Source organism: Furipterus horrens, unplaced genomic scaffold (genome assembly GCF_987537825.1).
Source record: "Furipterus horrens unplaced genomic scaffold, mFurHor1.1.pri manual_scaffold_11, whole genome shotgun sequence".
Taxonomy (NCBI): domain Eukaryota; kingdom Metazoa; phylum Chordata; class Mammalia; order Chiroptera; family Furipteridae; genus Furipterus; species Furipterus horrens.
Genome location: NW_028327181.1, coordinates 29852849 through 29866731, shown reverse-complemented (window position 1 = coordinate 29866731; position 13883 = coordinate 29852849). Strand labels below are relative to the sequence as shown.

The 13883-nt window shown below is 39.8% G+C and overlaps 2 protein-coding genes across 2 annotated transcripts; one reads left to right on the top strand and one right to left on the bottom strand.

Moving 5' to 3' along the window:
* The first annotated feature begins 701 nt into the window (after positions 1-701).
* Positions 702-2852, top strand: TMEM225 (transmembrane protein 225). The gene is made up of 5 exons (XM_090257469.1): positions 702-800; positions 947-1064; positions 1473-1619; positions 1887-2021; positions 2698-2852. The coding sequence occupies exons 1-5, from the start codon at positions 702-704 to the stop codon at positions 2850-2852; spliced, it is 654 nt and encodes a 217-aa protein (XP_090113595.1).
* Positions 2853-12266: 9414 nt separating this feature from the next.
* LOC149997316 (olfactory receptor 10G7-like) lies at positions 12267-12809 on the bottom strand. The gene has a single exon (XM_090257468.1). It carries the CDS (start codon positions 12807-12809, stop codon positions 12267-12269), a length of 543 nt encoding a protein of 180 aa, XP_090113594.1.
* Positions 12810-13883: the final 1074 nt, after the last annotated feature.

Sequence of the window (13883 nt, the reverse complement as noted above, 5' to 3'; positions counted from 1 at the left end):
TTAGTGTATGTTATCTGTTACTGTCAAACAACTGAATACAATAGACAATTTATGTATTTTAGTCTTATATCTCTTGCATGTATCCTCCTCAATAAAAGACATGAGGGATGAAGGTTTGGCTGCTGGTCTCCACTAGAGAGGCAGTCACCTTCCTTCCCCCAGACATAACAAAGTGTCCTGGGTAAAAAGTTTGTTCCGCTGTGGTCACGAAGCCTCTGCTGGACAGAGCAACATCCAACCGAGCCTGGGGGGGTGGGGGGATGGCACCTCCGCCATAGATCCCTGCCTATCAACCGGTCCTGGAACATGTAACTCTCTCTCTAAAATTAGACCTCTTTAGTCTTGCACGTTTAGCTTCTTTCAAGGACTCTGGTCATCCGTGTATCTGATAGCTCTCTCTACATATCTCCCCTTATATCAGATTGCTTTTTCAGGACCCTCCACTGCACCAGGCCCCAGGGTCGGGAGCCAAGCCCACAGTTGATTCCAATGCAGTTGGCAGCACTGAGGGCAGTGGGGTCCAGGTAGAGGAGTGGGATTTATCTTCTCCATTCCATAGGCTGCTTCACCTCCTGCCATTTCCAATGCCTGAGCAATCACTAAAAGTCTAGATTTCCCTTCTTGCTGTGACTACTCCAATCAGGGAAAAGACATGTGAGGCATGGGTGGTGGCTGGTCTCAGCTTGACATCTCTACTCGCCATGGTGCAGATATCAACCAGAAACATCCAGGCCATCAACACGTTCTTCTGCTCCTGGGCCTTAGTCTTCTTGTCATTGGGCATTATGGTCAATGACTGGGTTACACTGAATTTTTAAACAACAAATATGCAAAGCCACAGTCCATGGCTACACACTACGATTTGGCCCAAAGGTAAGATCCATACCATGGAAAGATGGGTGGAGAAGGAGGGCTCATCTCTCCTTGGCTCCGCTTGCCTTACCAGCTTACTCGTTATTCTCAGGCAGTTTCCTCAGGCTACAGTGTGCCCACTCCCATGAGCAACACAGTCAAGGCAGAGTCCAAACTCTCACCATTTCTATGTTTTGGAGAAAAGTTTAGATGTTCGCAGATTTAACTTGCTGGACAGCTGAGAAGCCTTGGCAGTAGCAGCAGGGTGAACAGCACAGCAGGAACATAAGGATGTAAAAGAAAGGTAACTGATAACAAGGAAAGCAGGTTATATTGGCACCAGAATAAACAGGATAACTTAAAGAGTGAATTCTTAGAAAAGAGAAAAGGAGAAAGAAGCCTACAGAGATACCAAGGTAGAGGACGATTTCTTTTGGCCTTCTCTCCCATTCAGATTATAGTTCCTCACTTTTTAAATCACCCCATCCCTAGCTCTCTTTATTATTTAATCAAGTCTTTCACGCTATTTTCATTTTTTAGTTAGAGACTTGTGGCGCTTGGGTGGAAATTAGCCTAGAAGAAATATCTGTCTTCTCAATATAGCTTCTGCTTTTCCACAGATGACTTGGAAGTGGTCAGGATCATGATGATTTTGGTGCTCAGCTTTTCCTTCTTCCAAAACTTTTTTCTGGGACTGGAATTCACCTTTATGATTCCTCAAACTAAATGTATCCTCCTCATCACTGTATTCCTCAGTTTCTTCACAGGTAATGTCCTGGCACCCCAAACAGGCTTGAAGGTGAACGTGATTTGTGGGTCCAGCCTGTGGTTTTTGATTAATGTGGTCTTCCCAGATCTTTTGGCTCAGATATGCAGGTTTCTGAATTGAACCAACCACTGAAGTGGGACTTGTTTTTGGATAAGGTACATTTGTACAGGGCGGAGGCTTAGCAGTTAGGCATATCTGGGGTTAAGACAAGTGGGAGAGCCAAGGTTCCCCAGAAGGGGCTATTCTCCTTTTGTCTGGACACTAGGCATCCTTCTGCTCTGTGCATTCTTGCTGTACCACATAATGCTAAGGCGGGGGGAGTCTGTGTACTACTCCGGTTATAAGATCTCCTGGACCGTCTCCATGGCCTACTTAAGTGTTGTTTTCCTTCTTGTCTCTGGTGAGTGTCTTCAGGGCCTTTGACAGATGGTAAGAACCAATCTACCCCTGATAGAAGGGAGAGTGAAAGGATAGGAAGGAATGAAGGAAAAAGGACCAACCCTTGCATTTTAAAGGGCTAAAGTTCAAGTGGACTCCTGCCTGTTCACACTCTCCCTATTTCCGGGAAGAGATAACCAACCAAGTCAAGACTAAGGAGAGTGGCTAATATGGAATGTTCACTTCTGTGGAGACAGGCAGGAACCCTGGGTGGGCAGTGTAATGCCAAGGCAGCTTTACATCAGAGAAAAGCATTATCTAATAGTAAATGTTCAGGCACCAATACTGGAGTCCCCGCTTTAAAAATTTTTTTAAATAAAAGCTTTAAAATTTTATTTAGAAATGTCTAACTCAGAAACATGTCCTTTTTCAAAAAGAATCCTCAATTCTGTCTAGTTGAGAAGCATTTAAGCTATTCTGCACATGCTTTTTGTCTCTTACACCAAAGCATCCCTTTCCAAATGGCTTGGGACAGTTCAAAGGAAACCCACTGGGCTTGGGGTCAGGGTCTCTCTGCCAACACGAAGGGAAATGTTTTTGTGGCTCTCTACTGTTCCTTCATTGCCCTCCCCTGGTCCTCTTTTCTCCAGGAATCCTCTGTCTCCTACAGTACAAGTAGTCCATGAATTCTGCCAGAGAAAGTCATGGTACACAGCAATCTGGGAGCTCTATCCAAGTTATTTCATTATCAGCACGCACTGCAATGCCTCGTGGTATCGTCCGTATACACTCTGAAAATTCAAAGCGAGGTTCTCCAAACAAATCACAAATCCAAAGCCATCGTGTAATCTGAGCTCTATGATTTGATAATGTATCACTCAGTATGTGCTCACCTGAATGAAAACAGTTTTATGTGCATATGCTGTGCGCATCTCCAACCACGCTGTCTGTTTGGCATGATGTAAATGACTGTGACGTGACTGGGGTCTGTAAGGTCCAGAATACGGCTTTGAAATATTCCTGTCTGCTAAACAGTTTCTTCTATTTGTTCTCACCATTTTAATAACATTTGTTAAAAATATAATCAATATCATATAACTAATATAACAAAATTTAGAGTATTATATAATACTTTACATTTCTTTATTTTATTGTAAAATCTTTTAAACATTAACAAAAAATACAAAATAATGTAACAAACATCTCTGTACACATCACCCAACTTTAAGAAACATAATGCCTTATTTGATTTATTTTATTTTCATTTTTTTCAATTAAATTTGACCTCCAATATTATTTTATATTAGTTTCAGGTACACAGCATAGTCATTAGACATTTATATAATTTATTAAAATGTTCTCCATGATGTTTTGTGTAACCACCTGGCACCATACATAGTTATTTACAATATTAATAACTATATTACTTATGCTATATTTTACATCCCCATTACTATTTTGTAACTACAAATTTGTACTTCTTAAAATCTTTGCCTTATTCACCCAAACCTGACCCCCACCCCTCATCTGGCAATCATCAGTTTGTTCTCTGTATCTATGAGTCTGTTTCTGTTTTGTTTGTCCATTTTGTTCTTTATATTTCACATACCAGGGAAACCATATGGCATTTTTCTTTCCCTAACTTTTCTCACTAAGCATAACATGCTTTGCCCTTCCATGCTGCTGTAAGTGGTAAAATTTTATTCCTTATATACATGTACCACATCGTCTTTATCTTATCATCTGTCAGAAAAACTTCCATTGTTTCCATTTTCTTCATCATCATGTGTGTCCAGAAAGAATCCAGCTATGTACTATAAAAAATAGAGACATTTACTTAAGAAGATACAAGATATAAAAACATTGTACATAGGACAATGGTGCCTCAGTCCCCTTCAAAGTAGGCCTTTGGGACCTCACACAGTTCTCCCAATCTCCATCAGATGCCTCATCATATTTTCCTGAATCTCATCAATGGTATGAATCTCTTCCCTTTCAAAGGTGATTTTAGTTTTGGGAAAAGCCAGAAGTCACAAGGCACCAAATCCGGGCTGTAGGGGGGCTGAGCCACCTGGAAGATTTGATGTTTCACTGAAAACTCTGCACAAGATGTGATGCATGAGCGGATGTCATGATGAAGCTGCCAATCACCAGTTGCTCATAGCTGCAGCCTTTTGAATCATCTGAATGGTTTACACAGAGGAATGTTCAAGCTTAATGCAAATTTTGTTGTGAAGAAAAAGAAACCACATTCACTGTTGGTGGGGATGTAAACTGGTAAAGCCACTGTGGAAAACAGTATGGAGTTTCCTCAAAAAAATTAAGAATAGAGTTACCATATGAACCTCCAATCCCCCTTCTAGGTATCTAACAGAAACATTTTAAAATATTTATTCTCAAATATATGAGTCTGTCCAGAAGAAGTCCAACCATTGTTAATATATTGATGTAAGCTGGCAGCCAAGGAGAGTAGACTGAAACATGCATATATGAACAATGACGACTTCACTGTACTAGTTAGAGGAGGCAGTAGATGCCTTTGAGTGAGCATGTGTACTAATGTGGTCTCACATTCAAAATGATTGAACAAGTAGAGCAATGACTCTGTATCAAATCATCGATATATTAACTCATCCATAAGAAAAGATGAAATACTGTAATTTGAAACAACATGGATGGACCTTGGGAATTGCATGCTAAGCAAAATAAGTCAGACATAAAAAGTTGAGAACCAGATCCATAGTTATAGAGAATAAACTGATAGCTGTCAGAGGGGAGGAGGTATTGGGGGACTGGGTGAAAAAAGGTGAAGGGATTAATCAAAACAGCTTCATAGACAGGGACAGTAGTATGGTGATTACTGAAGGGAAGGGGTTGGAGGGAGGTAGAAAAGAATAAAGGAGGGGGTAAGTAGTGATGGAAGATTTGAATTTGGGTGTTGAACACACAATACAATATACAAATGATGTATTACAGAATTGTACACTTGAAACATATAATTTTATTAACGAATGTCAACCCAATAAATACAATAAAAAATTTTTTTAAATAAGTAAAACAAAAAGAGTTGAAAATTTTATGCCTCAAAAATATTGAAACAAAACACAAGAATTCTGGTATGTCTATATTAATTTAGAGTAAGTAAAGTTTAAAGAAGGAATTAAGAGATATAATAGTCAGTTTATAAAGAAAAGAAGGGTCAATTTAACAGGAAAATATTAAAATCACAAATTTATATGAACCTAGAAAAATAGCCTCAAAATATCTGACATAAAATTCCTATCAGTAAGTCAGTCTTAATTTTTTTAAGTGCCATAACAGTTTATTAATCCTCAGCAATGATATAAATCAATATATATCAATATAAAATGCAGAGTGTGAGAAAATAAGTCTCAATTAAAAATTGTATACTGCCCTAGCTGGTGTTGTTCAGTTGGTTGGAGCATCCTCTCATAAACCAAAAGGTCTCGGGTTTGATTCTTGGACAGGGCTCATGCCTAGGTTTCAGATTTCTTCCCTAGTTGAGGAGTGTAAGAGAGGACCCAATCAATGTTTCTCTCTTGCATCAATGATTCTCTCCCTCATAGTTCCTCCCTTTCCCTCTTTCTAAAATCAATAAGCATGTCCCAGAGGAGGATTTTTTTTTAAAGGGGACTATTTAAGGGGGACCCCCAAAAATGAAATTTTAGAAAAAATAATGTGTATTTATTCTTACATGTTTAAACTCCAGTCGCCTTCAAAGTGCTCCCCATTTGATACAATATCCTTATTGAGATATTTTTTCCACTGCTCAAAGCAGTTTTTGAATTCATTGATTTCAATGCCTTTTCATGCTGCTGTTTTTTGTTTCACTTCTTCCACATCAGCAAAATGTTTCCCTTTGAGACTCTTTTTATCCAGGGAAACAAAAAAAGTCATTCAGGGCCAGATTGGGTGAATAGGGAGGGCGGGGCAAAGGGATTATGCTATTTTTGGTCAAAAACTGCTGACCACTCAGCATGCTGTGAGCAGGTACAGTTGTAAGTCACTGACCATGAAATGGGCAAATGTATGGAAAGAGTCTTCAAAAAAATTCAGTGAGGTTGAATGCAATCTTTCACAACAACACCAGCTGGTGCACTGATACAGATGGGTTCCTAGAACACTTACCTAGCCAGGGAAGCCTGTACTACAAGGGGTCTGCCCTCTAGAACATAATTTCAGTTTTGGGGGGTCCCACCTTGTATGCTAAGCTACTACCAAGAATGTGAACTAATTATACTGCATTTGGAAATATTAAAAACCCAAAAGTATTTACCACTAATAGAAGCCTATAAAGAACTAAAAAAATAATAAAAGGTATCTTGTAAGGAATATTTGAGATACAAGAAAAAGTAGAAAGTTAGGGACAAAAACAATTTTTAAAAGCTATAATGGAAATGAAGGATGTCTTTATGGGCTCAAGATTAAGTCTCACTTGTCAACAAGTCCTGGGTAAAGTCGTGCAAGATAAGTAGAAGTAATGGCAAAAACATTCTTGTAGACTACGGCCAGCACTTTTGAACATGAGAGTAAGTACATCAGTAACCCTGAGTTGCAACCTCAGTGCTGAGTAGAACATAGCATAGACTCGGACAGTGACATTTAATTAACCTGCAGCAGCTGCCTATTATGGCATTGCTCTTCTGTGTTGGCTTTTAAAGTTTTGCTTTGCACTGTGAATGACTTGGCATGCTTTATTAATGATTTCAATATGTAAATATATAGCCAGAGGGCAGCCATTTGTGATAAATAAAAAAGTATCCTATGTCTTATTTATCAATGTTTCACTCCAGGAGAGTCCCTTTCTTCTGTTTCTAATAATCTAAAGTGCTATCGTTAGGCCATCTGACCACTTCTGGCTGTTGCTGCACAAATTTCAACCGTATTTTCAAAATTTCACTATGCCTCTCCCTGCTGTCTATGCATGACTTAGATGGGCAGAGTAATGCTGAATCTTTAGGGTTTCACATATGTCTTCTTTGATCTAATTTGCATGTCCCCTGGTCACTTTTAATAGTATGGATATCCAAAATATGAAAATAAATTTTCTTGAAAATATTTTGCTGATAATTTTTTTTGATGATTTGGATGTTTATTGTTTTTATTAAGATATTTCTGATAGTGATGATCCAAGGCAAGATAGAATGCATAGCAGATGGAGCCCTCCTCAACCCCGTGCTCCACACGCTCCTTTAAAATGGATAAGCTGGGGGACACAGGGCAGCAGGCCAGGCAAATGAACGGTGGATCAGAGGCCACCAGCTGCTCAGCAGAGGTGGCCTGTTCTTCACTGCTGCAACTGGAGTCCGGGGCCTGAAAGGTTCCAGCAGCAGCCCGGCAGATCTCCTTGCCTGTGCTGCACTTCATGGGCAGCGGGACGGCGCAGCTGCGAGTAGGAGTGGCTGGACTGTTCTCTGGGCTGGAACTGGAGGCCGGGGCCTGCACGGTTCCAGGAGCAGCCCTCAGTGGATCTTGTCGCCTGTGCTCCACTTCCGTTTTGAATTCCATTGTGATGCTGGAAATCAAGACCTCTGATTTGAGGTATGTTTACATGCCTCTCGGTCCAGGTGTTTAATGATCCAAGCAGCGAGCTAGACTTGCTGCTGCTGACAGTCTCTGACTGCTCAGGACTCAGGATCTTAAAGACATCCTGTGACTTAAACAGAATCTTGCTGAGTACTCCACCTTCCCTGACGTTGATAAGGAAATCAGACAAAATTAAGTACAAATGGTGTTTAACCTTAATTGCTTTCTGAACAGTGCATCCATTCCTTAGCCTTAAAAGAGTAAGTGATTAGATTTCTGTTTTCCTGTCTTTCTGTCTAGGAATGCTATATAGACTTGTTGGTCAGGAAGGGTTCTCTTTAGTTAATCCTTTAAGCTTCCTCTGTTGTAAATTTCAAGTATTTTGTAAACATTCCCAGGATCTGCCTGTGAGCTCTTTCCTGGACCCTCCCTGTTAATTAGCGAATCTGTAAAATCCAATGAAAGGAAGATGAGGCTTCCTGCTCTCAGCTGTTGGTCTGAGCGAGCCACAGTCCTTCCTTCGTACTGGCTATTCATCCTGCTTATTGGAATTACCTCAGAGTCCCCCGCCATATTTAACATCATATCTGTACACTACACATTGACTCCAAATTATAAGTGAACACTTATTAAAATTGTGTGTTTGAACAGGGTACCTAGGCCCTGACTTGTACTCAATCTTATGCCACCGCGGAGGGGCCAATTCACGATGTGCAGATCAATCTGTCTGGATGAGTATTTCTTCTTTATATCTTTGTTTCCTGGACTTCCATGCAGTTTGATTTTCTGGAACTTTTGGTTGTTGCTAGTTTTGCGGTAGTTTGTTCCTTCTCAGTTGTGGAGGGAGATGCAGCATGTCTGTCTGCGCCTCCATCTTGGCCTGAAGTCCTGATAATTTTGAATAAAGATATGACAATACCCATTTTGAAAATGTCCACCCATTTTACCTAGGAGAAGGAAATAGGCCTTTGTATCAATTTTGTCCACAGTAGGAAAAATAGAGTTGTGATGTAAACATTTTAGTTAACACTTTAGAACAGTGCACCTAATACTTCCTCATCTCCATTTACCACAGGGATATAGAAAGAGTGCACCTCTATCCTCCTTGTAATTGGGTGGGGTCAGGTCCTGGCTAAAATCTATGCATTTGGATTATTAAAGAATGTTAGGAAAAAAAGAAATGTAAAATGCTTCAAGTTTAGTTTCATATTCAAATTTATTAGAGAATAAAGAGAAATATAAAATGATTTGGATTTAGTCTCATATTTAAATTCTTCTTGTTAGAACTAAAATACTCAAAATACAGAAACTCTGTTTTTCAAGCAGACACCAAACACATGAACTGACATTATCTTTGTATTATTCATACTCTGCATGTTAATTATTATGGGATATGTAATTGGCATAAGCCTTTGTTATTTGTATATACAATTTTATTCTCAGGCTGGAACCAGTGGTTAGATGCCATGTGGTTTATCATGCACCTCAAGTATACTGTATGACATGGTCAAATTTGTTAGTTATATGTTTCCCATTGGGCTCCAAAGTTCTGGAACATAAATATTGTCTTGATGCCATGTATCTCCTGTTTCTTAAATATAGTAGTCACTTAATTAAAATTATTAAAGGAATTATTGCATTAATTTATCAAGAAAGCAGGACTAAATTAATGAACAAATATTAACATCAGGATTCTTACAAATGTCACCCCATTGTTCTGGATGTGAGCTATATTCTTTCTCTGTTAGCTATTTATTTCTTATAATTTAGCTATTTTCCTCTGTTATTTAAGACTTCAACTACTAGTTAAATCAGAAAAAGAGCTCCAGGGAATCAACCAGACACATCATGCCACAATATTTTTTAAATGCAGATTAACAGGGTAATGACTCTGTTAGTAATAAGCCTCAGTGGACAAGTTTGTGAACTCTATAGCTGCTATTTTGAGACACAACCTAAACAAATCTGTACATCAAAATGTGGCATGATGTGATGAAAGATTTGTTTAGATTTAATTGTTCCCTATGAGGAATGCAAACATCAATTCTGAATTATTTTATTCTTATTTATTTTCCTCTTTAAAAACAGTACTGATAATTTAGATTCCCTGAGTTTTGGGACATCTTTTACTGGGCCAATAATAACATAGAAAAGAAATGTTGAAGAAAACAGAAGAATTTTTTATTTTAGACACATAGATTTTAATGTAATGGCTTATCTCCAAATGGCAATATCTAACACACTAAAATTATTAGTGGCTTGAACAAAGAAGATAAGCACTGCATGGATAGAAAGGTAGGACATCTGTTCAGGAAGATATCTAATATGTGTAGATCAGAAGTTGAGTCCCTCAAAAAGTAAATAAGCATTTATGGAAATTGGAAGGTTCTGTAGCTGGGAGAACATTCTAAAGAAATCAGACCAGTATTTATGTAGGTGAATTAGTACAGAATTAAGACAGTATTTGTCCTTGAAGAATCTAATGTGCAGCAGATAACTAAACAGATGGAATGGTACAGTGTGTTGAAGCGTTTAAAATCTAAGTCAGGCAGAGGTAGAGTAGACAAGGTGCTTTTCACTCTAAGGAGGAAATGGTAGTTTACAAAACTCCTACCTTTGGTATATAAAATGCACATAAGTATACAAAAGTCTGTGTTTTGTTATGTTAATGATTATTGATATTTCCTATTCTCCAAAGATGAAGAAATTTCCTGAAAATCAGTGATAGCATAGGGTAGAGTTTAACATCACGGGTTCTGGAGCCACATAGTCTGGTGTTAAACCTTGAACATCCCTATTAACTTTGAGTAACTTTGAATTTGAGTAACATAACCTTCCTCTGTTTTCTCATATAAAAATACTATCTCACAGAGTTCTGGTGATTGATTAAATGAGATAATTCTTATAAAGTGTCTAGCATTACCCAAGCTCAATAATGTTTTCTGGTTTTTGTCCCTGAATTATTCTGGAATAATTTTATTCAGTGTGATTTTAATGTGTCACATATTATAAATTCCTTGAGTATAAATTTGGAAATATAGCAAAATAGTTAATCAGAATGATTATATCATCAATATGATGTTAATTACTACAGTAATTTATTATCAGAGATTTACAGAAAGCTACATTTATGCATCTTCAAAAGTACTATGTCAGTGGCTAGGGAATCATCAAATAATTTGTAAAGAGAATCATTCTGAGAATCAGGATATCTGCCTGGTAGCCCTGGGTTTGAATTTTAAAACTTTATCTATTAATTTATCATGAATCAGTATCACTCAAAGAACTTTTACTTCTATTAACTCATCTGATACTCAAAGCGGTATGTTGAGAGAGGGTCTTTTAAAGATGCAAATTGAGGTACATGGCATAAAAATACCTCTAAACTTACCCGAGTCAGTATTTTTATTACTTTGCATGCAATTCCAGCACTTCAATCATTACACGTGGATGCCCACAAGTATGGACTCTGTGGCTATGCATTAGTTTTTGCTTGTTTGGTTTTCAGTCTATTTTGTCTTTACCAGGCCTTATTTTTCTAATTTGTAAAAATAAGTGTGGTGAAACCCCCTAACAACAACTTAATGATTTTTGTTGTTGTTGTGAATAGGAAGCACCACTGGCTCCAGCCTGCAATGTGCAGCAGCTGCTGTTTAGTGCGGCTGGGTTTCTAAGACTCTGAGTTGGTGGGAGAAGGAGCTGTCAAGGCAGCAGGACCAGTCACCACCATCTATAGTAAAAGGATCCAGAATAGGCTGGTTCTGTGCTAAATGTGGGCCTCTGGGCAGGGAGCAAAAAATCCAAGGTCAGAATATGTGATGGAGACTTTGTTGGGATCTGATTCACCAAACCTGAGAAGCTGTTGGACTCTCACAAGAGGCAGTGGGTGCTACCACTTGTCTTGCAGACCTAACTGTAGATAGGTCTGCAGGGGAAGTTGAGAGCTCTTTCTGCGTGGGAGCCATTAGTAGGGTCCAGAAGTGCTCGGGAAAAGGAGTGGTCCCTTTGGGACCCTCACACACACGCACACACACACCCTAAAGGAGTTGAGAAGGCAGACGCACAGCCGAAATCACACTGAGTGACCTCTGATATTTGTTGCTCTCCATGAAAAGCATCCTGTTGATTGAATTCTCAAGCATGCATGCATAAAACATTAACAACCAAACTAATAGCACATTATACATTTAGGTGTATGAATTAACCCACCCTCTGTACCTGAGATCCAATCAGAACATTTTTTTTAAAGGTAAAAACATTAATGTCAATTATATCTCAATAAAACATGAAAAAGTGAAAATGAGCCTATTACAGACAAGCAAGTTGATAATCAAAATATAAACATGTTTATCATAAATTTAACATTTCAATTGTGATTTTTTTAAAATTCCTCAGTAAAACCTGTAAAATAATATTCCTGAGTGGGTGGTTTTAATAAATTTGATGTTGATGACTAAATTATATTCCTATTTTTTAAACAGCAAATCTTATATTAAGTTTTCTATACTAGATTTTTGTAGAGTTATGTTCATGTTATATATCAAAGGTAGAATTTTTCAAACTACATTTATTTCTCCCCACAGAATACAAAAATTTCCTTATCTACTCTATCTCCACCTGGTTTAGATTTTAAATGTTTCATCACATTGGGTCATCCCATCTGTATGTAAAAATGAGTGAGCCCACGTCGCAGCGTTTATTTGCGCTGAGAATATGATACTTAGTCCTTCAGCTCGAGCAGCAATCCCTTCACTTCCTTGTTCCTCAGGTGTACACCGCAGGGTTTAGAAACGGCATCAGCAAGGTGCAGAAAACGGCCACATGCCGCCCACAGCATGCCTGAGTCCGGCCCCCCGTAAAGGAAAACACGAGGAACAAAAGCCAGAGGACCGCAAGGCGCGGGCGGCGCGGGTCCGAGAGGCTCGGGTCTCCCCTCTGAGCAGCGGGCCTTCGGAATGGAACAGACGGGGACACACGGGGCAACCCTATCAGAAGAAAACAGCCCGAGGCCACTGGCCGGGTGCTGAGGAAGGTCACCCACCGTCTGGCTGGCAGAGGTGTCTGCACAGGCCAGTTTGAGGGTGAGCGGTGCTCGATCTGGCTGCATCCACAGCAGGATGAAGGGGACGTCGCTGTGGTCTGGACAGCGGGCTGCAGAACGCAGCTGAGCCACGTGCTTGTGGCCGGGCGGGCACAGGTGTTCCCGCATCAGGCCGGCATACGTGAGCGGGGAAGTGATGGCCAGGTAGCGGTCATGGGACATGACTGGTGCTTCTCAGGAAGGGGAGGAAGCAGAGCTGGGCCCCACCCGGCTGTGAACGGAGATAGCTCTGCCTCCCTGGGGAGACCAAGGTCCTCAGCATTTTGGGAACAGTGACCCGAGGAGAACCACATGTCCAAGGACAGTTGGTCAGGAAGTAGGACATGGGGGTGTGAAGGTGGGGATTCACCTGATGACCAGCAGGATGAGGGGGTTCCCCACCACAGTGAATACATAAATCGAGAAGGTTCCAGAGAGGGGGTTGTTCAGCGTGGGTGCTTGAGGAAGGCCCACGAGAAGGAACTTTGTTATGTGGCTCATTTTTGTTATTTCTCTGACCTTTGGTCCCTGTCCCTGTGAGAATATAAGAACATTCTCCATGTGGCAATTGTACCTTCTGTGGTAGATCATTATAGAGTTATACTTGACTTTGCTTATTACAAACCTTCTTTTAGTAAAGATGGAATGATTTCATCATCATCATTCTTTCTCTCTCACTCTTGCTCTCTCTCACACACACACAAACACAATAGAGGCTCACACAAGTATATGCAAAAGGAAGTAGAAGAAATCTTTTGCATTTATTTATGCTGGCTTACCATAAATTACCACAAATTTAGCTGCATAAAGCAATTCAAATGTACTGTTTTGCATTTTTTGAGTCAGATGAGTTGGGTCCTTGGCTCAGGGTTTCACCAAGTTGAAATCAACTTGTCATCTGGGTCTGTAATCTCGTTTGAGAATGTAATCTCATCTGAAGCTTGGGATCCCCTACCAAGGTTATCGAGGTTGTTTGCTGAATTCAGATCCTTGCAGCTTTAAGATTAAGGTCCTTGGCTGTTTTGTTGTGTTGTGTTGTGTTGTGCTTACTGGCTGCTGGCAAGGTGCATCACTCTCAGCTTCCAGAAGCTACTTTCAAGTCCTAGCCACCCGATCATCTGATAACGTGGCAGCTTCCTTCTTCAAAGCCAGCAGGAAAATCTCTCTCCAGGCTGCTGTGATAATGTGTTATGTTACAGAATGAAATCAAGAGAGTGATATCCCATTGTATTCACAGGTTCCACCCACTCTCGAGGG

What these genes read in the sequence shown, in the direction of transcription:
- TMEM225 (XM_090257469.1), top strand. Translation starts at nt 702, where the DNA reads ATGGTGCAGATATCAACCAGAAACATCCAGGCCATCAACACGTTCTTC. An exon ending in TTTTGGAGAAAAGTTTAGAT is followed by an intron (nt 1,065 to 1,472) that starts GTTCGCAGATTT and finishes GCTTTTCCACAG; the next exon opens with ATGACTTGGAAGTGGTCAGG. An exon ending in ATTCCTCAGTTTCTTCACAG is followed by an intron (nt 1,620 to 1,886) that starts GTAATGTCCTGG and finishes TCTGGACACTAG; the next exon opens with GCATCCTTCTGCTCTGTGCA.
- LOC149997316 (XM_090257468.1), bottom strand. Translation starts at nt 12,809, where the DNA reads ATGTCCCATGACCGCTACCTGGCCATCACTTCCCCGCTCACGTATGCC.